Source organism: Pinus tabuliformis, chromosome J, assembly GCF_031772625.1.
Source record: "Pinus tabuliformis cultivar Carrire ecotype Pingquan chromosome J, CPIR1, whole genome shotgun sequence".
Classification (NCBI taxonomy): Eukaryota; Viridiplantae; Streptophyta; class Pinopsida; order Pinales; family Pinaceae; genus Pinus; species Pinus tabuliformis.
In genome coordinates this window covers 338,952,770-338,980,169 of record NC_142295.1, presented here as the reverse complement: position 1 = coordinate 338,980,169, position 27,400 = coordinate 338,952,770, and the positions used below count along the sequence as shown (strand labels likewise).

Sequence of the window (27,400 nt, the reverse complement as noted above, 5' to 3'; positions counted from 1 at the left end):
TTACAATGGTGGTGATAAATACTCCAAAAGTTTTTGTATGTACCCCTATTGACATGAGGCGTGACACTATTGACATGAGGCGTGACAAGACTCTTTACCATTATTTTCTTCTTGAAATGACACATTTAATTCCACTGTCTCAATATCTTCTTTGTTAATGAATTCTTTAAGACTTCAAATAGGAAACCCACATGTCATTGCTCGCTGGCTAATAGTATGAAGGAGAAGGATGAACCTCTTCATGGAAATCTTCTGCTTTTTCTTCTTCTTCACTGACGTCTTGACTTGAAGGTAAATGACCAAGGCCTTCATTAGAGAATTTTTGAGGTCTAAAATGGGCCTCCTAAGTAATACTATAAAATAATAGTGGAAATAATAAAATAAGATTAGATTACCTCATTAATCTTTGGAGGAGAAAGAAAAAACTTTTTTCAACTTGTATTTTCAACTTATCTCCCTATGATTTTACTCGAATTTCGAGCGAGAGCACTCATTGGATGCAAAATTTAATTTTGCATCCATGGAGTACTCATGTTGCATACTTTTGATGGACCCTACTACATGAAAAATGTGATATACATGAAAAAAATGTGATTTTTCATGTATTTTACATTTTTCATGTAGTAGAGTTCATCTAAATTATGCAACATGGGTACTCCATGGATGAAAAATTAAATTCGGCATTCAATGAGTGCTCCTGCTCGAAATTTGAGTAAAATCATAGGGAGTTATGTTGAAAATACAAGTTGAAAAAATAGTTTTTTATTTTTTTACTACAAAAATGGTGAATCATCCCCATGGTTGACATCATCATATTGAATCCTATTGGTTCTTATAAATTTGATTTTTGTTGTACTCTTTTGTTTTGAGGCCCATTTTTAACCTCAAAATTTCTCTAATGCTTTTTGAAGTTTTCGTGAAATATATAGCCTTTCTATTTCTCAGACAAGGGGAAGCCAACTTCCTAAATCATAATCCCATCTTACACCAAATGGTTCTAGGAATTCTATAAAATATGTAAACATGCTTTTTCCAAGGCTTTTGTACCAAATCATCGTAGATCCTTCCAAATTCATCATGAAGTCATTTTTCTTACAATATTTGATAAATGTGGAAAGGTGATTTTCTATTGATTCCCAATATCCATGAAAACTGGGTCTATCATGTGACCCAACTATATCATGGGGAAAACCCCTCATACCTAGAAAATTAACTTTATCATAAAATTTTGCTAACCATTGAGGTAGATCCATCTTTTGTCAGGTATAAAATTTGGTAGTAAGGATAGTATGAAAAAATAAGATGTATGATGCAAGAAACATCACCCCAATAGGCGTACCAGTGCCTAAATGTGTTGAAATACTAAAATGCCCTTGAAATGTTGTCGATTGCACTATAAGATGCTTCACGATTTTGAAATGTCGTGTGGTATAGACGGTGGTGTATTGGGGCTATTTCCATGGCATTTTGACGCATTCAATGACTTGTGTGGGCTTGCTCAAGTGTCCAAGAAAGGCATGGGGATCTTTTATGGCCCAAAAACATTAAATTTATCATTTCCATTAAAACTAATTCACTCCTAAGGTAATTTCATTTAAAAAAATTAAATTAGAGTTCTCTAGAAAATAATAAAATTTGAATTCTCTAGAAACCTTAAAAGTCTCTTCCTTTCTATAAAAAAACACTTCATTCACTCATTTCTCACACATTCTTCAGCAAGAGGAGCTTCCTACAGCAATTGCAAGCATTCCAGTTGTGTTTTGGAGCATCGGGAGCAAATTTTGGTGCATTTATAGCAAGAAGAAGGGCATGGGCAGTAGTTTTTTTGGGTGAATGGATTTATTTTCTGCTTTTGCAGCATTCATAGCTTCTCAAAGTGGTGTTTCGAGTGCCCCTAGAGCTTCTCAAGGAATCAAGAAGAAAGAATGATATCCTCTTTGGAAGTATGTTACCAAAGTCAAGAAAATGAGTGTTGGGGGTACTTGGGAATGGAGGTGTAATTTATGTAAAATTGATAGGACCTTCAAGGGCTGTTACACAAGAGTGAAGGCTCACTTTTTTCATGAATATATAAAGGGTATTGAAGTTTGTGCACATACTAAAAATCCATAAGTGAGGGTTACATTTAAGAGAGAGCAAGATGATGCTCAAAGATTAAAGGATCAAAGAAGCAAAATCGGTATGGGTGACGCTAGCATCCTCAATTGCTGAAATTTTAGTTGCTGTTATTGAACAAGTAGGGCCAGAAAATGTGGTGCAAGTTATCACATATAATGCACCTATTTTCAAAGCTATAGGATTAATTGTTGATAGTAGGTACAATCATATACTTTTGATCTTGCTGACATGACTTGCAAACTATTAATAACCAGCCACTGACCAATTAAAAATATGCGAGTGGATTTATAGCATTTACTACACAAATCATAGAAATATAAATATATTGACCTAATAAGTGTTTTTACAATTGTTTATACCTTTAGTCAAGTGTGGGTTGCCTAGTCAGTGGAATGGGTAGCTAGTATAAAGTCTACTAAGAGTCAATTCTTGCTAATAACATTTGTGTTTGTGCTTGCGCTTGTGGATGCACACCAGTGCACACAATAGTTCGGGTTAGGTGGAGGTCTTGGATGACTTTAAATTCCAACTGTTTTGCTGAAAATTGAGCAAATTGAATTGTGCTAATGGATCCTCGTAATGCTAAATCTGGGCACATTAGCCTAATTGTTATAAGGGGAGGGGGACATTTTGCTTGAAAGAATTATAGATTGTCTTTCAATGATCACTCTGTTAATGTTCAGTTGATCATGGTCAATTCCTTACTATTGTTCCAGATTTTATGAAATCAATATAAACTAAGATATAATTCCAATGTCTAAACATAATCTGAAAATAAGCTTATTTTGAATCAAGCTGAAAAAATTTCTCCTCTTCACATCTGTTACTTTGATTTTCTTGTCTGAACCAAGCTTGAGCATGCTTCTAATAGGACGTTGAATGCTGATACTGTATCTGGTTAAGCATCATTCTTTTTCTTGTACAATAAGATACAGGTTATGTTTCGGGAATGGAAGCTAATATAATAGTGTGTATTGCAGGAATGTCCTACTGCTTAATGTTTTCTATATATCACTTCTAAACATTTTCTTTTTGCACTTTCAGTATTTCAATTTCTTTCGGTGAATATGGAAAGCATTACATGAACTGAGTGTGGTATTTCTACAGCAAGGAAAGATAGCCTTCTTATCTAGAGCATAGGTGGATGGAAGTTTGAATTTTGAAAATTATCATAATCTAGTTTATAATATACGGTCCTTAGGTTGACTACTTTTATCAAGTCTTATTCTTGCATGTCTACTTACGTGAACATATTATTGTGATAGGGACTTGAGCTTTAATAATTTTACAGGAGGAATTCCAGATTCACTCCAAAATTTGAGCACTCTGACAATTTTGTAAGTGTATTACTGGACCAAATAATATTTATTCCAATCAAAAATATTCTCACAATTATGTGAACTGCAATGTTTTTCTCTGAAAATTCTATCAAACCTAATATATGGCAGGTAACGAGTTAAATCACCTGTGAGATAGCTTACATTGCAATAATTGCAGGTTGCTTGGAGATAACCGTTTATCAGGGAAACTTCCTTCCCAAAAGAGTGCATCCCTTGCATACCTGTAAAGTTCTTTCTTTCCGTTTCTCTCTCTCATAGACATTAACAAAGAAACAAGAAATAAATACATATGCATACATTCATTTGTTTTCTTATTTCTTAGATTGTTGGATAGAATATGAATGCCCATCCACATAGATATGCATATTTCTCACAGGATTTTGGATTGATGCATATGCATATTAGATGCTCCTACCATAAGAGACTAATTTAATATGTACAATGAGGATTGCCAAAATATATGTATGGCGTTTATGTTTGATGGGAGAAAAGTCAGTTTTGCAACCAATGGTTTGATCAGCTTATCATATTTGTCCTTATTTTATTTGTCACTGTACCTCATCTAGTAATATAGTCTTCCCATAAAGCATGCTTAATCTTACTATCTAAGTACTTTTTATTATCTCCAACAACCCTTTTAACGTTCATGATGAGATTCTGTAATATCTCCAATTTTGTAAGCACGGGAGTCACTAAGGAATTTTGACCAATTTTAGTAATATTAATTAAAGAGGCAAATATTTTTTGAGAAAGGTGCCTAGTATTATTTTGTTGGAGAATAGCGGCAAATAATTATTTTATTAAAATGGCAGCAAAAGTAACTTAGTGGAAAATGGTCCCCACCAATAAAATAATATTAAAAATGAGTCTAGAAGCATGAGAAAAAATTATAAAAGGACGATGGACTCATATTGTGGATTATCTTTTGACTATTTCATTTCACTTTTCATCTTCTCTTGGGGCTATTTAGCAGAACAAGAAACGTGTTGTTTAGCACAGGAATTTTGAGCGGACGTTCCACCCTCATTTCGAAGAACTTCGAGTTTCTCCCTAGTGAGGAAGTTTGGGAGTCCAATTCAGGGCTTCCCTTGAGCTTATTGTAGGAGATTAGATCAGTTATGCGCATTTCCTGGGTGCAAGAGGAGTTCATGGTATATATTTTGGAGCAGTAGTTGTGGTTTAGAGATCCTGGGCTTTGTAGAGAGTTTTTCCCTTTGGTTGTAGGAGGAGTTTGTTGGCATTTTGAAGGGTGGAGATTGAGGAAATCTCCAAGGCCGAATTTCTCTGACTTATACAGTGTGCAAAGCTCATCGCCTGAAGCTTGTACAGGAGAGAGTGTGATGTCCCCACTTTGCAAGTTTTGTTAAAAAATACATTTTTGCACAATTTTCACATTTTGACATGTTTGACTTAGGAAAAAGTGGTTTAGGAGGTCCCCACTTGACATCTTGATAAAAGAAGGCTCCAAAAATAAGAAAAGAACGAATATTAAAAGGTTAGTGGAATGTAGGGGCCACTCCAAGAAGGAATTCGCACCCCTTAGGAGAACTCGTAATTGTGGGAAGGAAGAGAGAAGGGAGTTCGATTTGTGGAGCCCACATGGAGAGAGGAGGGGCAGCAAGGATAAATAGAGGTGGAAGACTTCATTTTGGGATTTTTGCCAAACTCTGAATTGAACCCTTGTTTGCTTGAGCTGTTGAGCCAAGTTAACATTGTGCTTTTTAGCACAAGAGATTTTCGGGCGAGAATCTCACCTCCATTTTCGGTGGACTTCCAGTGCCACCCTAGGGGAGTCGATTGCTACATCTCGGGGTCATTCCGAGGAGATTTACAAGTGCATTCGGCCATCATTTGGAGTAGACTGGGCGCAGAAGAAGGTGCACGCATTCTTGGGATAAATAGCTACAAGGCATATTGGTTTTTGGGATTTTCGAGGAGTGATTACCTTGATACTTGCTAGATTTTTTGGGTGATTTGCAGGTATGAAGCAAAGTGAGTTTGGAGAGGGCTTTTTGTTGCTTTTTTGTAGTGTGCAGAGGGTCACTGGCTGGGCCTACGCATGGTGTAGAGTTGTGGGATTTGAGGAGAGATAGTTGCTAGGATTTGAAGGTATTGCCAGAGGAATTTGTAGAGGAGCTTTAGAGAGATTTTCAAAGGGGGTTTAGTGCTTGAAAGCAACATTCTTCCTTCAGTGTGCATACACTAGATAGAGAAAGGAGTGTGCATTTTTGGGGCTTTCCGAACACGCTGGAAGGAAGCCAACTACTTGTTGGTTTTTGTGGGTTTGAGGTGTAGAGGCTCTGGCTAATTTCATTGGATTTTCTGAGCAGTTTGGAGGGCTAAATCAACAATTCATTCCTAGCAGTTGCAAGATTTATTTATGGCTGGGCACAGTCCTTGCAACAAATCCATTTTTAGCACATGGGTGCCTGCATCTTCACTTAGGTTTTTACCTTGCTTGCTGTAGCAAGCCCAGGTTCATCTATCTCCATATTTTTTACTCCATCTTGTTCTATTAATAAAATGGCTTAGCTTGGCGCAGTTTTTGGTGTTTTACATTGTCGTTTATGCATGGGTTAAAATTTTGTGTTGCATTCTGGTATTTTCTTTTGTTATCACTGTTATTTCCTGTTATGGATATTGTTACTGCTCAAACTAGCAAGGGACCTAAAGGGGATCTGTAAAGGGAAAATGCTAGACCAAGGGCAACAAATGGAGACTCAGCCCACTATCACCTCAGCTAAGGCTCCCTTCTGTTAATGGACTTTCATCGATGGGAGGAGACCTGTGTTGGAAAAAGTAACTATGTTCGGTCTTCAATAGTGTACTTGAGTCATCATGTAATGTACTGGTCAAAATAATAAAGAAAAAAACTTTTATTATTATTATTGTGACTTATTAAAGCATGGGTTTCATGCTTGGGTCACCATTTTTTAGGTCAAAGTCTCCATTGAGGACTTCTAGGTGTTGGCTTGAGGGGGCCTGACCCAGGTTCAGAGTTAATTAGCCAAACAAATCCGTACACTACTGGCCCTTTCGGCATCAGGCCGCGGAGCGTGGACTGAAGTCTCACCCGAAGCAGTATGGAGGGATGCTGGAACCAAGTTTCCGCACCCTTGAGATGTCTGAGGTGTCAATTTAGTCCAACTGTGCCTACCTTCGCGCGGGTCACTTCGCGCACTGTTCTGACCCTTAGTACCTTCGCAATCTATTAGGATTGCCTTTTGCGCAGCCCTAACCAGGGGCTGAGGTGATTTCGTGCTGCTATGGCAGTGATCTGCGCTATTTCCCTAAACTATATCGCGGATCTTACTTATCTTCTTACAAAGGTTAGTTAACTTCGCATAAACAGATATTTGATCTTGCATTTACTTATTCAACACATTCATACATGTTCGCGCACCATATAAACAACATAAATGTAATTTATACCTAATACATTCAATGCAAAAAACAGGAAATAAATACATAGGAATGATATAAAACTTCTCTTTATTAATGCTTCAACAGTTACAGACTCGACTTGCCCTGCGCACTCAGCTGTAGGGGTCTGCACACTCAGCTACGGACTACTAGGCCTCTGCGCACTTAGCTGTAGAGCCTTTTCCTACTCTGACCCAAATACTTGACTTTACCCTTAGATCTTCTACTATGCTTCTATTCCATCCTTAGATTCTCAAATGTTTTAAACTACTTAGAGCCTCGCTCTATTTATACAATCCCATGGTCCACGGACCATGGGTAGATCTCTATAGCCGACATTACATTACAAAATTGAAGGCGGACAACCCTATGACTCTTTTACAAGCTACGCGCTCCATGCCCATAAAATGCGGAGTCTTTACATCGGATTTATCATTTCTAACCAAAATCTGGGCTCTAAGCCCCAAAACTTCCCTTGGGGGATCCCGCGCCCAATAGGCCCCCAATACAAACATCGTGACTCGCCCTCGAGTCACTCTGTCGGTGCGGAGATCTTTGCGCAAAGACCTCCCAACTCTGCCTGGATCGCTGCAAGATCGGCAACGCACTGAGCAATTGCTTGCTGTACCTCCTGGACACGCTGTTCAGAGACCGCTGTGGCTAAACGGCTTTCCTGAACCTGTTCTTTTGTACCTTGCATCTGCATGAGCTTTGCTTCAATAGAGGCAGTAATGACGAACGCCTCATCAATCCATGGTTGTACGAGCGCCTTCAAAACGACTTCCTCGTGTCGAGCAACATCCACCTACTCCTTGAGCGCTTTCGCTTGCTACATTTGTGCGAGCCTCTATGTAAGGGCAACTGTCTGCGCAGTCCCTTTTATCTCATCATGTTTCTGCTGCAGCTCACGCGCCTCTGTTTCTAAGCGCTGTATGTTTGGGTCCTCCTTTAGAGTGGTGAGAACCTCGAAAAACTCTTCAAATAGCTTGGTGCAATGTTTCACTGCGTTGTTGACCTCCGCTATTGCCGCTGTAATCATGCTCGTGCGCTGTTCCTTAACCTCTGACAGCATTGAACGCTGTGCCTTCAAATGTAGCTCGACTATCTGAAGGTTCAACTTCAGCGAAACCTTGGCCATCTCTTCTTTCGCCTCACACACCATTGCTGCTAGTTTCCAGGTGCCCGCCTCCGTTGGTTCCCCTGCTTGGATGGCCAGCTCCGAGACCATTTGGTAGGCTTCCTCGACCACCTGCACAATTTGTTGGTTCTGCGCCACTACCTCATCGCGCTGCAGGCTCATCTGTTCAATATTGATGCGTTGCTGGCTCATGACCTGGAGCGTGTGACCCTCCCTGGCTTCCAGTTCTGCACTAACTCCATCCTGCAAAACGTAGAGTGTTTCCCGAGGGAGCGCAGCCATATTTATCCCAACTCCCTTCAGCACACTGACCATAGGCCTGTCGGCCTCATTTTCTATAACCAGTGCTCCCTCTGGCAGCACTATAGTGTTGTTCATGTGGGTGCGCAACATTTCCTCAGTCGCAGTCGTGCTTACTGCGAGGCTGGTCGACACAATACCAGCTTGTGGAGTGCGCACCTACAACTCCTGTATCTGCGCTTGGAGAGCCCCCAACACCATCTGGTGTTTCTCCGCAAATTGCTGGAGGGCCTCCGCGGTGATGTCCCGCACTGTCTCCCCAATGTCATGTAAATCCCCCTCAGTGAGGGTGATTGGGTCGAAAGAAGTCTTTGAGGCCTTCAACTTCTTCCGCGGCCCCACTTGCTCTCTTGAGCGCTGTCCTTTCAACTGTGTAGACGTTGTTTGCGGGTCCGCACCACCTTCCTCTAGCTCTGTTTCCTGTTCGAGTGAAGGCAACTTCTGGCCTTCGCGCTCTTCTGCTGCTTTATGTTGTTCTTCTACCATCGTCGTAGCGTCGCGCGCCTCTTGTGCCTTGGCTGCTGCTGCTTCATTCCTTCGCTTCTTTGCCAACTGTGCCATCCGCAGTTTTGCCTCATCCTTTTTCTTCTGTGCGGTGGACTTCTCTGCTTCCACCGCGGAGCTGGCTGGAGCGCGCCACTCCGGCAGCCACGACTCATGAACGACGAATATCACATCGTCCGTCTCCAGATAAGGGAGCTCGCGCCAAGTCTTCACGGGGTCCTTGCACACCCTGATGTATACATGGTGGAAGTCCGCCTCTGCGAAGCTTTGCAGACTGTTGTAGACAGTGGGCGATAATCGCAGCTTGTGATTCATCCCCATTCTGATGTTCATCTCCATGAACATCCAGAATATCTTTTTGTCCCTGATTCTCTCTGCATCTTTGGTTGCCCACAGTGAAGCGTACTTCGCTGCCTCCGGAAGGTCCTGCGCAATCGTGGGGAACTGGTTGTCTTCGGGCAATTCCCATGCCACCAGCACGATGGACAACAGTAGCCACGCATAATGGAAAGTCTTCCCCTACTCCTGTGCCTCACAACAGTTCTCCAGGAACTCTTTGCACAAGTAATCCACCCAGTTAAACTGGACCCCTTCTACGCATTGCACAGCAAGTGCAACCACCAGCACAGGTACCTCATCCGCATGGCACTTCCGCATAACCTTTCTAGCCAGTATCTGCATCGCGACTTTGACCGCAGCGTTGTTGATGCTGGAAATCGTGTACCCTCTCTTCTTCTTCTCCAGCTTGAACTTTTTCTTCATGGCCTCCGCGATGGCCAAATCATCACTTTTACCCTCTGAGATATTCGCTGGATCCTCCCCTTTGCAAGGGAGCTGGGTAATTCTGTGGATTAAGTGGTCCGTGATGGGGATGGGCTCCTCCAGCCACAGGCACCCATCATGCACCAAGCAGAGCAACTGCCTGATGACAAAAATAGTCATTGGGGCACGATGGTAATGCGACACCCAGAGCAGGTTTAATAGTCCTACCTTCTCCACACCTCGCAGCCATTGGCGCGGCTCCAACTCTATAACTCCCAGCGGTGTGTTTTTCTTCTGGCGCATTAGCTGTGCGGTTGCCAAATGTGGGAACTTCTCGTGGTGTGCGAGATCCTAGTCTTCAAATTTTAATACAGGCACTCGGCCCAAGTGCGCTCCGTTGAAAATGATGTCGTCGGGGAGCAGCGGAGTCTGCAGAGAGCTTTTGCTCTCATCTAGGTCCTTGGGCACCCTTGCTTTCTCCTTCTGCGGAGGAACATATGCAGGCAGCCTAGTCAGAGGGTTCGCACCCTGGGTTTCTACCTCCATTTCTTCGTCCTCCTCCTCTACTAGGATTTCTTCAAAGTCTTCTTCCTCCTCATCGGCCTCCAAATTGATCGCCTTCCCCTTTTCTTCCATGGTAAGTTTAGTTCTCAGAGGGTTTCTAGGGGACACGCACACTGGTACCATAGGTTGCTTGTCTTTCTTAGGTCTCGGCGTGCGCGGCGATTTAGGGATTTTTGCAACTATCCCAGCACTTTTTGGGGCTTCTCCTACTGTCATGGCCTGCGTGGCCTCCTCAGCGGTCATTGCTCCGGTATCCATGGCTTCCTCAGGCGCTGCCATACTGCTATTCCACAATTCTCTCAACGGCTCGGGTAAGTGCTCAAACAATGACTTCGACTTCAAAAGATCAAACAAATCTGGGTTCATGAATCTCTGGGCGCGCAACAACTCAATTCTCAAATGGCCAAGTGTTGTTTGCTGGACAACCCTTTGCAATTTATAGCATCTTTTGAATTTGAATTCGACCATTCCCCCCACATTCGGTCCATTAATGCTCACCTAGTGGCAGATTTTCACAAATATAGCCCATAAAGCTCGCCTTAAATGCCCGCCGCCCACTCCATTTGGTCTCAAACCAAGCATCACATCATGAATAGTGACTTTAATGGTCACTTTCCAGCCAACCCATGTGGCAGTGCAGCTACCCTCGTGTTGTCGCGGACCCTGTGACACTTCGCTATTGCGCGCAGTCCTGACATCGCGCAGCTCCCAGGCAGAGTAGTTTATAGTCCCGTGCCTCCTTTCAGCTGCCTGGAGCGCTAAGACTGTGCTTCCTGCGGCTAGTCAGATGGCCGAGCCACTTGTGTATGGCTTCAAACAACTACCATTTACTTTTCCTGGGAAGAGTTCGCCATTTAATTTCACCAACTGCACCGCGCCACTGTCTGTGATTTCCTTAATAACATACGGTCCTATCTAATGCATTTTGAGGTTCCCTGGGAATTTATCAAAGTTACTATCACATAAAAATACCAAATCGTTCACCTTAAAGATGCACAACTTAATATGTCGATCATGCCAGGCCTTTTTGCGCTGCTTTTGTACTTGTTGGTGGAATCCAGCCAAAAACCGTTCTTCTTCGAGTTTTTCCAATTGCACGAGCCTTTCTTCCAAGGCTCCACGGTCCGTCATACCTATGAGCACTACTATGCGCAGACTAGGCACGATGTACTTCATAGGCATTACGGCTTCTACTCCATAGACAAGCCTAAAAGGCGCCTGTCCCGTCAGTTTCTTGCATTTCATCCTATAAGCCCATAATATTGCAGTTACGCGCAGGTCCCAATCACTTCGTTGCGCATTACATACTTTGTTTAGCACGTTGCATACCTTGTTGAATGCTTCCGCGTGAAGAACCTTCTGTGCAATTGTTCTTCCTACATATTGTCTTTCCAACATGAAGAGCCATTTGCACATTTGCCCCCCCAACACATGCTTATTGACCATACCTTTCAGCGCGGAGTTCATGTGCATCCATGTAGGTTGTTTTCCATATGCTTGCACCCACCTAGCTAGATGCGAGCGCGGACCATCCTGCCCATTGTGTTTGTCTGTCAATCGCACCCTAGGCTTCCCAAATCGCGTGCGCATCATTCTTCTACATTCGCGCCAGTCGTCAAAGCTTCCTTTGTGCATACCCCACCACCTCGTGGGCGTAGCTCGCAGTACCCAATCCAAGGCCTGGAAGTGTTGTTTTTCGGCACCTCCCTTTCAAATTTATCCAAGAAGGTATCTACCTCACTTAACCCATCATAAGTAGGCAGATCTCTCACTTTTGTCGATACGCAGCGCAGTGACCTTGTCATCATATTACAATTAAGCGTGGTTACCTCATGTAACCGGTTTTGCCATCGCTCTATCTCCTCATTAGAATCCGAAGTACAGGAGCTTTCGCGCTCCCATGAAATCTGCCCATCCGCGGTGGGATTTACCCAGTCTTGCTCTCGCGCTGTTATCTTATAGATGTAGTCCAAATCATCATCACTTTCATAGTCGCACACTGGCTCTGTATAGCGCGATCCTTCAGCAGGGTCCAGGGGTATAACTACACGTAGAGACTTCTTCTCAAAAATCATCTTGTGCTTCTTCAGATTAATCACCCTGTTCATGTCAATGGCCCAATCAATTCCTAAGAGCGCGGGGTAGGGATTGCTATCATCAACAATCTCTATCACTTCAAAGTCTGCTAGCGCGCTCGCTCCCTCAATATCCACAGTGATTCCCTGCAATCGCCCCATGGGTATTATCTTTTGCTGATTCGCCATCCGTAGTTCAATAGGAGACCATTGCAGCATAGGTCTCCCCATTCGCTCCCATGTCTGCTTCGGTAGAACATTCGCATCCGATCCTAAATCCAGAATTACTTGGTCCATTTCATATTCTCCAATCTGCGTGGTTAACCTCATTTCTCTTCCCGTCCTCGTCTTATGCTTTCCAATATTTCAGACTACACGCGGTTCTCCTGGCGCAGTCCCAACGCATTTATTAATGAGTTCCTGTAATTCTTTTACAGCCTTACTGTCACGTAGTAACTTCATACATGTTTCCAAGAACGTTGTAAGCATAGATGGGTCCATCTCCAGCTCCGGGCTATCTTTGCTTCCTGAAGTGGAGGCATTAGTGAAGCTCTTCTTAGCTTCCATGGAGGTTTCCCGAGTGCGCTCCAAATCAAACTTCGCTTCTTTTGCTAGAGCTTTGTGAACCCAAGTACTATCTTCTGACTGTTTTCCATTGTCATCTCCCGTCGTGATTCCACTTCGGAGCACAATGTTCACATTTGGATCGTCCTCGCGCGGCTCAGACCTCATCCTTTGCAGGTTCTAAGTTGGGGGAGGTGGTAGTGCTCCTTTGTCATGAATCCTAGCTATCAGCGTAGGACAATCTTCCGTCTCATGATCAAACAAGGTACAATACAAACACGATGGATGTTGGGTTCGTACAATCGCGGGCATAATGTCCTGGTCCTCCACAATTGTAGCATATCAACTGTCCACGACCTCTTCCAGGTCCTCCGCCGCCTCGTCCTCATCTGCGCCCCTGAAACCCTGTTCGTGCCAGTCCTACATTCTGGTTTAGGGGCTGCGTTTTAGCCTGAACTCTGTAGGCGGGAGTTCTATCCATCATTAGCTCATAGCTTCTGCAAGTGCGCTTATCGTGTCCCATCGACCTACAAAAGTTACAAAGCAACTGTTGCAAATTTTGTGTATACTTCTGTAACAAATGGCAATTGTCCGTAGCATGTTTCCCAGCTATTTGACAAATCGCGCACCACAAGGCAGGCGCCGCGCTAGGCCTTGCTTGCGCTTCTGGCATTAATAGCATCGGTCCTCCTCCCACGAGGTAATTTGCGAACACCGGCAGTGGTCCTTGTCATGACCCTGACCCTTGCATTTTACACACCATACTTCTTTGCGCACTTCTGGTCGAGCCGTCCTGTCCTGTTTCAGAGTCTTCATCTCAAGGCATAAGTTCTTCAACTGTGCGTGGATCTACTAAACTCCTAAGTTATGATTCTGCATTGGGGTCTCATGCAGCCTCATCGCGATCTCTAAGGCCTTCGTCTGAGTTGTTAGCTTCTGTTGCGATAGTGCAATCCTTAAATGTGGCGTTAGCGATGCTACAAACCATTTGCAGTGCTGTCCATTTGTCAGATTCATATTAACTTCGCAAATCGTACACTTTAGCCTCTGATCCAGTGCCCAAGGAGTCTTGCCTGGTAGCATCGTGATCTCTTTGAATCCAATGATCGATTGTGCTTTAGACTTTGGCCTGCTAAATTCCTTATTTAGCGCAATTTGGATATCCGCGATTCCCGCATTCGGGTTATCATTGGATGCTTCATATACCAGGTCAGCGCGCAATCCTACAGGGCGCTAACCAGTGTTGCTTTCTTGATATTATCATCTGTAACTCCTTGCACTTCCCATACGGCTCTTACAACGAACCAAAATTGGTCCGGATACTCATTTCCCAATCCCTTGAACACAGGAAACTTTATTGTGCTCGCCATATTGAATCGCGGTGGTGGCGGAGGTGGTACAGGTGAAGATGGAGGTGATGGTGGTGAAGCTGGTGGCGGTGTGGGTGGGGGTGGTATTCGCGAAATTCTTTGCCTTATCAAATGGATTGCACTTCGCGGAGAGACTTCGAGTTCTTCCTCGTCCCCTCGCAGAGGTGAAATCAAGGGGCTATTTTTTGGTCCCTTACTTCCTTCGTTCCTGTAGGTTTTCCCACTTCGTGTAGCCCTGAACATTAAGGTAATTGCATAACCCTTTTTTCACACAATAACATTTTAATCCAAGTGTTTAAAGACTTTACATACTTACCTCGCTGTCCTTTGAGAAAGCGTCGCTTTGCCTCGCTGTAGCTAACTGAGGTGTCAACCACAAACTCAGTAATGAATCCTTTTATAATCTGATCGAGCCAATGATCAACAGTGTGCGTGATCTTATCCTCTGATGCTTCCAATCTTTGCACTAATTCTAGGGTCCACACAATAGGACCGTCAAGCTTCCACCTTCCTTGGCTATCCGCTATCTTCGCAATCCACTCGTACAGCTTAGTAGGGAAAGACGGGAAGAAGATTTCGTGGATCTCTGTGTACAGATAGCAGTCTAACCACTCTTCTTTTGTCAGTCGCAGATTCTTGTTCTCCTGCGCCGCGAACTTGTGAATTCTTCTATCCAACCAACCTTCAATTTCCTTGTTAGTTGGATTCCAATGATACGACATCAGAAATCTCTATGCAGATTCCGATCCTGACAACGGAACCATTTGTTGACTTGAGGGGGCTTGACCCAGGTTCAGAGTTAATTAGCCAAACAAATCTCTACACTACTGGCCCTTTCGGCATTAGCCCGCAGAGCGTAGACTGAAGTCTCACCCGAAGCAGTATGGGGGGATGCTAGAACCAAGTTTCTACACCCTTGAGATGTCTGAGGTGTCGATTTAGTCCAACTGTGCCTACCTTCGCGTGGGTCACTTTGCGCACTGTTCTGACCCTTAGTACCTTCGCGATCCATTAGGATCGCCTTTCGCGCAGCCCTAACTAGGGGATGAGGTGATTTCATGCTGCTATTGCAGTGATCTGCGCTATTTCCCTAAACTGCACCATGGATCTTACTTATTTTCTTACAAGAGTTAGTTAACTTCGCATAAACAGATATTTCATCTTGCATTCACTTATTCAACACATTCATACATGTTCGCGCGCCATATAAACAACAGAAATGCAATTTATGCCCAATACATTCAATGCAGAAAACAAGAAATAAATACACAGGAATGATATAAAACTTCTCTTTATTAATGCTTCAACGGTTACAGACTCGACTTGCCCTGCGCACTCAGCTGCAGGGGTTCACGCACTCAGCTGCGGAATACAAGGCCTCTATGCACTTAGCTGCAGAGCCTTCTCCTACTCTATGGTCCAAAGACTCGACTTTACCCTTAGATCTTCCGCTATGATTCTATTCCATCCTTAGATTCTCAAATGTTTTAACTACTTAGAGCCTCGCTCTATTTATACAATCCCATGGTCCACGAACCATGGGTGGATCTCTATAGTCGACATTACATTACAAAATTGAGGGCAGACAACCCTATGACTCTTTTACAAGTTACGCGCCCACAAAATGCAGAGTCTTTACATCGGATTTATCATTTCTAACCAAAATTTGGGCTCTAAGCCCCAAAACTTCCCTTGGGGGATCCCGCGCCCAACACTAGGATTTATTTTGAGTCTACAAAATTATTGTACATTTAAATAGACCCTTCTTGGGCTTTTGAATCATGTAAAAAGTTCAAGTATTGAGTCAAATATGAATTATGCAACCTCCACATCATGTCAGCCAAACAGAAGATCAATTTGGCCTACGGACCCATTCGACCCCACAAAAATCCTATAAAAGGAAGCATATCGAATTCATATGTAGCATCACTTCTCATTCTCTCTCTACTGGGAAAAAGTGCAAAAATTTGTTTGTTGGGCAGAAGTGCAAAGTAGGAAGCTAGCAAAGTCTATTGCTAGGAAGTTGAAGTGAATGCGAGTTTGGGGGAGTCTAGGAGTCAAGGAAAATTGAAATTTTGGTGGTGGTCTCTCTTTGTTTCGTGCTTTGGATTGGGAGATCGAAGTATTCCAAGTTGGACTGCTGCCGGAAGCTGTTAGTTGCATAGTCAAAGTTGCTGGAAAGAGGTCAATCTTCTGGAGGCTAACTTGGTGTGGAGGGAAGGTCTTGTCTTGGTGTAGGGTGAAGAGTCTCAAATAATACTATTGAAAGGAAGAATTACTTTGACTGGGTTTCCCCTCAAGGGGGATTTTGCCTTGGCATATGCCTACATCTTGTGTTCATTGGTTTATGTGGTGCTGCTTTTGGTAATTGTTTGATGAACTAAAGAAAGAAGATATAAAGAATCGTAATAATAAGAAACATCACAAGTAATTATCAAGATCGAGAAAATATTTACTGCCTTTCTGATTTTCCAACATGGTATTAGAGCTTTGGTGAAGAAGGAAGAAAAAGGAAGATCCATTCATAGGCACTATCTCAGGGAAGGATTCTATCATATTCAAGGAAGATGTCTAACTCTATCAAGGGTGAGAACAAGCTTGAAGGAGCATCTAACTTCAGATCCTGGAAGAAGAGGATTGACCTAATCTTCGAAAAGAGCAAGGTACTAGATTTGGTAAAAGGAAATGTAAAGAAGCCTACAGAAAAAGCCAGTGATGTCGGCAAAGCAAAGTTCAGGGATTTAGAATTGGTGGCTATGACTCTGATGGTGGAAGGGATAAAATACAATCTTGTCCCATTCATAGCTAACATCGATCATGCTCAGGAGATGTATAAAGCCTTGTGAATGTTGTTCACTATTAAGAGCATTGGTCAAGTAGCAAGTTTAAAGAATGAGATGAGGAATACAAAGAGGACAAAAGAAGATATTGTGGCAAACTTCTTTGTGAAGATAGCTAGACTTAGGGATGATCTCTTGGCCATCGATGAGATTGTTTCGAACAAATAATTGGTGATCACTACTATATTAGGATTGCCATCCTCTTGGGGTGCATTTTCTTTAGGTCTCAACAGTTGCAAGGTAGCCCCCACCTTTGAAGAATTATGGACCGCATGTAGTCAATAAGAATTAAGGATCTCATTGGTTGCCAATCCTGAAGAAGTATCAAATGCTTATGTTGCTCATGATAAAGGAAAGAGATCGAAGGGATGAAGGAAGAAAGTTGACATGTCTAAGATAGAATGCTATGAATGTCATAAGAAAGGTCACTACAAGAGTGATTTCCCCGAGAATCCAAGGTATAAGAAGAGAGGAAGAGATCAAGCCAACTTTGCCAAAGAAGGAGACTCAAAGAAAGTCAAGCCTGAAGAATTCGACATTAGGGACTTACACTATTAAGTCATTTGCTTTACATAACTTGTTTTATATGTTTTAGAATTTATAGGTTTTTAACATATTTTCGGAAAATACATTTTTGTATTGCTTTAAGTTTGTAGGTTTCCCTCAAGCTTTGGAGGGAGATCCCAACAACTCTTAAAGATAACTACCTCATGTATTTTTAGTTTTGGGTTAATGTACTCATTTAGTTTTGATTATATTAAATACTAATCACCTTTCTCCCTCTGTTGTCTTGATCAGAAAAACATTCGGAAGAAGGAGGATCTCTCAAGACAAGGTTAGTCAAGATTCAAAGGTATGCTTTGAATACATTGATTGAAAGGATTATTCATTTGATGATCTATTACTAACATTGTTATGATTAGCTATATTGAATCTTAGTGATTCTTGTTTGGGTGATTCATCTCTTGATAAATCTACCCACCCCACTCATATTCTTGATTGACTGTGTAGAACCCTAGACAGGTTCTGGAAAACCCTAACCGAAGGGTATGCTAATGTGAATGTTTGAAATCCTAAGATTCTTAGGGATGTTGTGAAATGTTAGTTGAAGTTTTTATTGATGATGTCATGTTTGGGATTTTGGTGATCGGAAATCCTAAACTTCTTAGGATTGAATGACGAGGTCTAGAATCCCGAACCTTTGAAGTTTTGGTAATGTTGGGATTGCTATATTTTTACATTGGAACCCTAACTCATTGGGATTTGGTGGAATGTGTAAGCAAGGCCCTTACATTGTCTTAAAAATGTTTTTCGTGGTATGTGTGTGTTTGTTTGATCAAACCCTAAGTGTAATCAAAATGATTGTTTGTCTAACTCTTATTTGATATTGTTGTGAAGTTGGGTTTGACTAACACATGATATATATTTGCATGATGATGAAATTTAGGCATATGTAGATATGTCCTTTGGTTGAATTCCTAGATTGGTCTAAGTCAAGATGTATTAATGATGTTGGACATATGATATTCTTATGAATTCCTAGATATGTGTTGACCTAGTTATTGATGGTCATAAGTCTTAGGACCTAATGGAAGTCCTTGTTCCAGAATTTAATGGAAGTCCTTGTCTGAGATTCTAGGATGATGATATATGGAAATCTAGGGTGTTGTAGCTAAACCCTAGTGAAGTTAATATGTGTGATATAACACGCTGAAATCTATTAAGTGATTGTTGAATATGAAAATCTAGGGTTTTACAGTTAAATCTTAGTAGTGACATTGTCTAGTGTGAAATGTAACAATCTAATTTCTATGCATTTAATGATTGTTGAGATTGTGGAATTCTAGGGTTTCGGAATTAAACGTTAGTCAAAGTAAAATCTCTAGAATATGATGATTTGAGATTTGTATAAAGATTGGTGAATTTGTGAATTCTAGGGTTTTGGAGTTAAACCTTAGTTGAAGTAGAAATCTCTGATGAATGTTAACTATATGATAATTTGAGATTTGTTAAGAGATTGTTGACATTTGAATTTTTGATTGAGTTTGATGATTGCTCAGAAATATAGGGTTTGCGAACTAACCCTAGTGGTAGTTGGTCATGATAGTGACTGATTGATGGTTGACTGAAAATCTAGGGGTTTGGAACTAACTCTAGTGGAAGCTGGTCAAGTTAATGACTAAGTTGTGATTGACTTTGATTGATTCTTTTGTATGAAATCTAGGATTTGTATGAATCCCTAGTGAGAAGTCTAACATAAATGTTTTGAAAGGTTGTTGGATACTTTGAAGATCTATATGTGTGTAAATGGTTTCTAGGGTTTGCTATATGTTGTAGTAAGGTATGTCATACCTTTGGAATACATATTAAAACCTTAGATGGAATGAATGTTGTTATGAAATAGTCTAGGGTGTATAACAAAGTCCCTAGCAAGATGTTGAAGAGTATATGTCTCTTGTTTGTAATTGAGTTTGGGTATCTGTTATGAATAAATTTGAAATTCTTCCATGATTTTGATATGGCTAACATCATGCTTCTATAGTTTTGGTTGTACTTTCTATTAAAGTTGTGCAAGTACACAATCTTCAACTTGGTGAAGATGCTCGATGTGACAAGCAAGTTGTGTTGGTACACAATCTTCAACTTGGTGAAGATGTGATGAGCATGATGGGGATGATGATAACTCTGATGAAATGGTTGGAAGCCACGAAATATTCTCCGATGTCAAAAAGAAGAAGCTGGTCTCCTGGAGGAAGCATGAATAGAAGATATCTCCCTAATATTAAGAGGGAGTCTGGATAAAGAGGTGCTTCCTGGTTGAGAGGGAGGGCATAGATTGGTATCAATTGAAGAATGAATTTTGGAGGATATGTTGCTGCATGTAAAGTAGGAAATATGATTGAGGAATATTTTGTCAAAGATTCGATTGATAGTCCTACTATGGAAAGTTGAGAAGCAACATCTGTTGTCTGTAAGACCCCGAAGGTTTGTATTTGATTATGTACATGTAAAAGTATATTATTGGTTGGTGTTTGTACAGGTGAATCTCTTAACGGATTTGATAGCATGTTGGTTACCAATCGGTTTGATTGGGAGAGATTGGTATTTCTTGATCAGCTGGATCAAGGGGTGTTGGGGCTTTGCGAGTGAAGCATTGCCTAGGGAGACATCTGGCTGACACTTTGTGTTGATGTTTGAGTCCCTGAAGTTGGAAAGGTGGTGTTGATTATTGAGCTCTGTTTTGGATACACACTTGGATTTTTGGGTTGGTGGTTAGAAAGTAAGCCTGATGGTACCTAGAGGGGCTGAAAGCTTGAGTCCACCTTAGTCCCACCTGGATAGTTGCCCTGGTCAAGAATCTAGTCCATGGCATTGTGGTGCCTAAAGTTCTTCACGGTTCATATAGTTTGAGATCTTCCATTGTATATGTACATTATGAATACCTCCCTAGTTAAGAGGGAGCGTTGGAAAAAGTAACTATGTTCGGTCTTCAGTAATGTACCTGAGTCATCATGTAATGTACTTTTTAAAAGAATAAAGAAAAGAGTTATTTTATTATTATTGTGACTTATTAAAGCATGGGTTTCATGCTTGGGTCACCATATTTTTGGTCAAAGTCCCCACTGAGGACTTTAGAATTTATTCTGAGTCTATAGAATTATTGTACATTTAAAGAGACCCTTATTAGGCTTTTGAATCATGTAAAAAGGCTAAGTATTGAATCAAATATGAATTATGTAACCTCCACACCATGTCAGCCTAAGAGAAGATCAAGTCAGCCTAAGGACCCATTCGACCCCATAAGAAGCCTATAAAATGAAGCACATCAAATTCATATGTAGCATCACTTCTCATTCTCTCTCTACTGGGCAGAAGTGTGAAAATTTGTTTGCTGGGAAAAAGTGTGAAGTAGGAAGTTGGGAAAGTCTATTGCCGGGAAGCCGAAGTGAATGTGAGTTTGGGGGAGTCTAAGGAGTCAAGGAGAATCGAAATTTTGGTGGTGGTCTCTCTCTATTTTGTGCTTTGGATTGGGAGATTGAAGTCTTAAGTTGGACTGCTGCCGGAAGTTGTTAGCTGCTGCAAGTTGCGGCATAGTCAAAGTTGTTGGGAAGAGGTCAATGACTCAATCTTCTGGAGGCTGACTTGGTGTGGAGGGAAGGTCTTATCTTTGTCTAGGGTGAAGAGTCTCAAAGAATAATATTGAAAGGAAGAATTACTTTGACTGGGTTTTCCCCTCGTGGGGGGTTTTGCCCTGGCATGTGCCTACATCTTGTGTTCATTGTTTTATGTGTTGCTGCTTTTGGTAATTCCTTGATGAACTAAAGAAAGAAGATATAAAGAATCGTAATAATAAGAAACATCACAAGTAATTATCAAGATCGAGAAAATCTTTACTGCCTTTCTAATTTTCCAACAACCCGGTATATGATGGAGTCACCAATGAATGATAAATCTATAAGTGGAGATAGAGTGACCCAAATGATTCCTTTCCAAAAGAGGTTGAAGGATAGAGCTTGCTTGCTTTCTAAGCAAGGTAAAATGACTTATAGGAGAGGAATGAGAGGATTTGAGGGTCAAGTTTAGGGGATATGATTCATGAAAGAATTTCCCAATCTCTAAAATCCTTATTGAAATTGGTATCCTGGATGGTTGTTGAAGAATTTTCTTTTCAAAGGAACGGGACCACACAGGACCAAGTGGACCAAGTCTAGGGTAGGAGGAAATATTATGGCAACCAATGATGTTCTTACCCCAGATAAGGTGGGGGAAAGGATAAAAGAAATAATTTTCACTTAAAGGTGTTGAATTGATCCTATGAGGTACTAGCCTTGGGGATGATAGGGAAAAGTTTGATCTCGAAGCTAGGGCTTGGATTTTCTCACAACTCCACTGTCAGAATGGCCTCAAATTTGGAGGAGATCTACAGGTATCCTTGGCTGATTACCCATACAGAATCATCACCATGGTTATAGCAGTGATTGATGCGCCAGATATGTGGGGAATGCTTTTGTCCAGAATTTTTGCAGCAGATTTGGGTGGATCTATTTAGATGGATCTATCATATGCCACTATTCCAGCAACATTAGGTGGTATGGCTATATTATATAGAGAAGTAGAAAAAAGGTACCACGTAGAAGTTCCAAAGAAATTAGAGAATGGTGAAGAGGTTGTTCCACAGGGTCATCCACTGTATTTTGAGTTAGAGTTTGTCCAACCAGTGTGTTCTCTTCATTCCACCAACCATCCCCTCCAAGCAAAAAGAGAAGCAAGTTTCAGTTTGAAAAAGATATGCAACACAGTGATGAGCAGTTGTGCCAACCAAAGAGGGTCAAATTTCAGCAAGAGATATATAATAAGCAACCTATTGATCTACCATTCATTCAATAGATGCCCAAGATTGATCCACATTGATGACATCTGATGCCATGGGGCATTGTTTGTATAGTATCTCTAACCCTAATCCTTTTTATTTCATGTCGTTAGCTAGTTTTATTTCACACATTTATGTTATGTCTTTTATATTTTAGTTTGTTAGAGTAGATTTTTCTATTCCAGCGAGATTTATTCAATATACATGAAGATTCCAATTTTGAATGGATATCTATTTGATGGACTTCTATTTTCTTGGATGTGTGATTCTGGGATTCTCACGTTACTTCATGGAACCAACGTGTCCCCATATGGAGCCAGATGTTGCACTAATTTTGTAAAAGTTCCAAGGAAGTAGATGTACCATATTTTTCTTTAAAGGATCGAGATCATCAGCTATTAACACTGTTATTGTAAACCCATTATGGAAATGTTTAATGTAAATGATACTAGTAAAACCATGAATGTATGTAACAACCTAGGTAAGCCTATTATTTTGACGATAATTTCATCCTAGAAAGTTTTTCATCTCATTGACTCATTTGTGTTTCTAAACACAAATGGTCGGCAGAGTTTTTCCCTCCAACTTCACCTGAAAGCTAGGGTGGAATTTGTCGTCAAAGCTTTAGGTGAGTCCTGGTGTTCTAGTCGAGTCTTATGTAAAAGTGATTTGAGAATAATTTAATCTAATTGGCTAAATTATTTTATTACAAATCACTTGGTCTACTAGATCATATTTTGTCGTAGAATTGAGTATGAAATTTGAGGGTCTAAGCTGAAGGGGTATTCCTCCTTTGAGGGTTGAATTTGTAAAAAATATTATGTAAAAAATATTTTAGTGCATGGTCCCTTATACTTAGACACCATAGCTAAACTATTTGAGGGTGGAAAAAATATTTAATCCCCTCAAGTGTCAATTAATTAAATTTTCTGACAAAAATAAATTAAAATTCTAAGCCAAAAATTTAATTAATTAGAATAAAAAATAAAAGTCTAGAGAAATTAAATTTTCCAAGTGGAAAAATTCGTGCGTATCAAAAGAATTAATTTTTAGAGGTTCCCCACTTAGGGAATATTGGAAATTTCAAGAAAAATTGGACTCTTAGACCTTGGTGGTTAATTCAAAGTCAATTTTTTTAGGAAATTAGCTCAAAATAATTAATTTTGAGCTAATAAAAAAAGATTTAATGAGAAATTCGAAAATTCCTCAAAATAAATCTTTTCAATAACTAATATTAATTTTCCAAAGTATTATTAGCCATTTATCAAAGAAAAACTCCATAAAAATTTATTTCTCAAAATTTATTTTAAAACCCTTGTATATTTGTATATTTTGTAAACAATATGTATATTATTTTTGTAAATTAATTTTTCTAATTGGGGTTTTTGGATTTTGTATATAGTTAGGGTTTTGGGTATTAGTAAATCTATTTGTGCATGTGAGATCAAGTGGAGAAATCTAGAATAGAGCTAGATCTAGGCCCTTGAGGGTAAAATCTAGTCTCAATTTTTTTTTGTAGGGCTAGCCATTGAAGAAATTGAGTAAATTTTCAGATCTGAAGGAGATAATTTTTCTGAAGTTGGGGCTTCATTTTTTAGGCTTCTCAGGCCCGGATCCGACCTCTCCAAGGCCACTGTCAGCTTCTAAGGCCCCTATGTCACCCTTCCAGCTCCCTGCGTCATCTTCTTAGCCTTTTTCAGCGCTAGTCGTGAGGCCTAGAGGCCTCAACCTCCTCTTTTTCCCCCAACGTCAATGGTTTAGGGTCTTTTTAGGCCTGGCCGTGGGCCTAGGAGGCCTCAGCCTGCCCGTAGACCCCTAGACGATTGCACTTAGGGCTAGCTATTGCCATTTCAAGCTCTCTCCTAGCCCTCTCCTCCCCGGCCTCCTATTTCCAGCCCTACGTCAGGGACTTTAGGCCTTTACAAGCCTAGCCATGGGCCCTAGGCCACTCAGTTGCTCTCCTAGACCCTAAACAGCTGCCCTTTTGGCTAGACATGGGATTTTTAGCCCTTCAAACCCTATCTGCAACCCTTTTAGGGCTTCCTCTTCCTCCTCTGCCCTTCGCTCTCCTTTTGTGGCCTCTTCTCCGCCTCTTTTCAGCCCTTCCCTAACTTCTAGCCCTAGCCGTTGTCCTCTTCGTGCCTTTTCCCTTGTCTCTTACCCTCATCTAGCCCTAGTTTGACCCTTTTCCATTTCTAAAATTTTCAAGACTGAATACTTAGTGGGTTTTGCAAAAATTTGGCTCAAAATTTTTGATTTCCAGGTGTCAACTTCATTGCAAAATTTTGACAATTTTGGGCAAAGTGATCTTCAAGGCCTTGGGCCTAGGGTTTGCTCCCTAAACCCTAAATTTATCTTTGTTTTGTTACGGTTGTAAATTCATCTTCATAACAGTGATATAAGTGGCATAATAACATATCTAATTGGTCAAAATACTCTAAAATAGCGTAATAAAATTTTCTCAAAATATTTGGCGACTTGGGTATTGTGTACCTAGCCTAGATCTAAATTTTAGCTTGCTGGAATTTCTCTGCATAACTGAATAATCGAATTTAATACTTTCTGATTATCACACCTAAGAGGGCCACAAATTTCAAATTTCAGTTATGGCAAAATTTTCCAAGTTTTGGGCTTAATTCAACACTTGTTATAGCATCAATAGCTCACTGATTTTCTGATCTACTTACTGCTGTAATAAGTATTTCAGATCTAATACATTACTAAATATTGCATCTTAAAGTGGGCTATACTCGTAATTTACATTAAGCAACGTATTGGGCATTTCATTGAGCATCTCTGGTTATATGAGGCTTGTTGTTTCTTCGGTTTATATTGATTTATTTACTACTGTTCTAATCTCATCACAAGTGTCTTTTTAATAGTAGTTTGTTGTTGTTAAGCTCTAACAATTGATTATCAAGAGTTATGTTTGAGAATTCAGTAACTTGGCACTTCAAACACTAAAACATCTAAGTTCTAATCTTGTTGATGAGTTAAGTCAATTTGGGCATTAGAGATCTAATTGGCATTGTGATAATAATATCTTGAGTAATTTTGATTGACATCTCAAATCATTGGTTAAATGATAAGTGGATAATTTTCTTTAAGTTCTTGTTATCAATTGGTGTTGAACATTGGCACTTGTATCATTTACCAATTGTTATTGTTTAATATTGCCTTTCAATACATTATTAAGTATTCTTGCCATAAGTTAATCAACATTAAGTACTTAAATCACATAAGCAAATCTTAAACTAAGATTCACTCATAATATTGCGTTTCATCCTAACTGTAGTTGCATTAATAACTTACCTCCAAGCATAAGTTTGGTTGATAGACTCTTAGGACAACCATTTTTCATCTAGCTTGAGGGATTCAATCGTTCTTAGTGGTTAACACAGTAACCTTGTAGTAGTCAGAGCCATAGTCTCTGTAGCGCCGGAGGTACTAGGTGGTTGGAACACAGGGGGAGGTATCGTTAACCATCTCACAACTTAATATGAAGACTAATTCTCAAAACAATTAAGTGAAAGGTTCCATCTAGATTAGGCATATAATCTAAAATTAACCAAGATCCTTGCATCACACTTAAGTCATAGGAGTTGCATCTCATATAGGTCAATTAATCATACAAGCAACGGTTGTCCATCCGGTTACTTGGTCATAATTTATAATAAGCAAGACTTTTGACTCCATAAGGAATTGGTCTCAATTCTAAATCTAATCGAATCCTTAATCTTGCTAACTTCTCACCAAGTAGCTAGTCCACTCAACTATGTCTCTCGAGCAACTTTGTTCCCAACTTGTTTTCCATCATCTCATTTCCATAGGGACTACCCTATTAGTTTTTGTAGCATCGGATGTGTTCTAGCTACGAAATTTGGTGGAGAGGCTAGAATACATGATATCTCCAAGACCCATAAACCGTTTCTAGAAATTTGACCTACAAGTGATTTAATAAGATTATTAACCAATTTTTTAATGTTTCCTAAGTCTAAACATAGGAAAATTGGTTAATTAATCAGTATTAATTAAGTGAAGGTGAGAATCATCTAGAAACTCACACGGATTGATTCCAAGATGATCCTAGTCATCGATTAAGTTTTAATCTTGGTCGTTGGTGCTCCAACAATGGATTATAAGAGGAAGTCGATGGGCACATGGAGAATACACTTGAGAACACCAGAAATCCGATTTCCTTAGCAGATCGATTTCTAGAGTAACAACAGTCAGCTTCCAGAGAGCCAGAGATCGAAGAAGTGAGTGAGGGGAAGGGATAATGAGTCCAGAGGAAGTTTTCCAGATCCGAAGAGGCAGCAACAATAGGGCCAAGTTATTCCCAGTAAGGCAGCGCAAAGGAGTGCACAGTTGCTTCAAATTGGCAGTTTGATTTACTTGAGGAAAAATTCGTTCTCCATTCCAGAGGCCGGGTAGAGGTTCCAGAGTGTCGGAGAGACGATTTCGTCAGTAGAGGCAGGCAGAATGACTTCATTATAGACTGGTTGGAGGATTGACGTCATAGACACTGCACAGAGAAGCGCAAAAGCTGACGCAGAGGGTCCAGGAGGCTGAGTTTTCTGAAGGCAGATTGTGTTGGGATTGCTTGTGGAGGAAGGGTAATTCACTTCACTAATTTTGTCCAGATTTTCTTGCTGTGGATTGCCAGTGTTAGGCATCCAAATTGTAATCAGATTTCACGGTTGCATAATACAATATAACCCTCATCTGCTGCACCAGTTTTCCTGCATTGGGTTTTTCCGGGGACTTTTGTGCAAAAACAATGGTGTTTATTTTATGTGTGTGCTAGTATTTTCTCAGTTCTAGCGCTATTTTATTTTCCGTTGTTTTATTTGTGAAGGTTGCAATGTGTTTATTTCGATGTTGTTGTAGCAATAAATAGAATAATTAAATTATCAGTTAGAAGAAATAATACTAGTCGCTACAATTGGATTTTGGTTTTCAGAATTTTCACATGGTATCAGAGCGTAAGTGATCATCCAGAAGCTCAGAAGCAAAGGAAAGAATTTCGCT

General features: G+C 40.7%; 1 protein-coding gene across 1 annotated transcript in view; it reads left to right on the top strand.

Annotated features, from left to right (window-relative positions):
• LOC149227118 (uncharacterized) overlaps window positions 1-27,400 on the top strand; it is a 286,071-nt gene that overhangs the window by 242,837 nt on the left and 15,834 nt on the right. Inside the window, exons 12-13 of the mRNA XM_089380413.1 lie at window positions 3,384-3,455; window positions 3,616-3,681. Coding sequence (XP_089236539.1) covers window positions 3,384-3,455; window positions 3,616-3,681 — 138 coding nt within the window. The remainder of the gene's footprint in view (window positions 1-3,383; window positions 3,456-3,615; window positions 3,682-27,400) is intronic.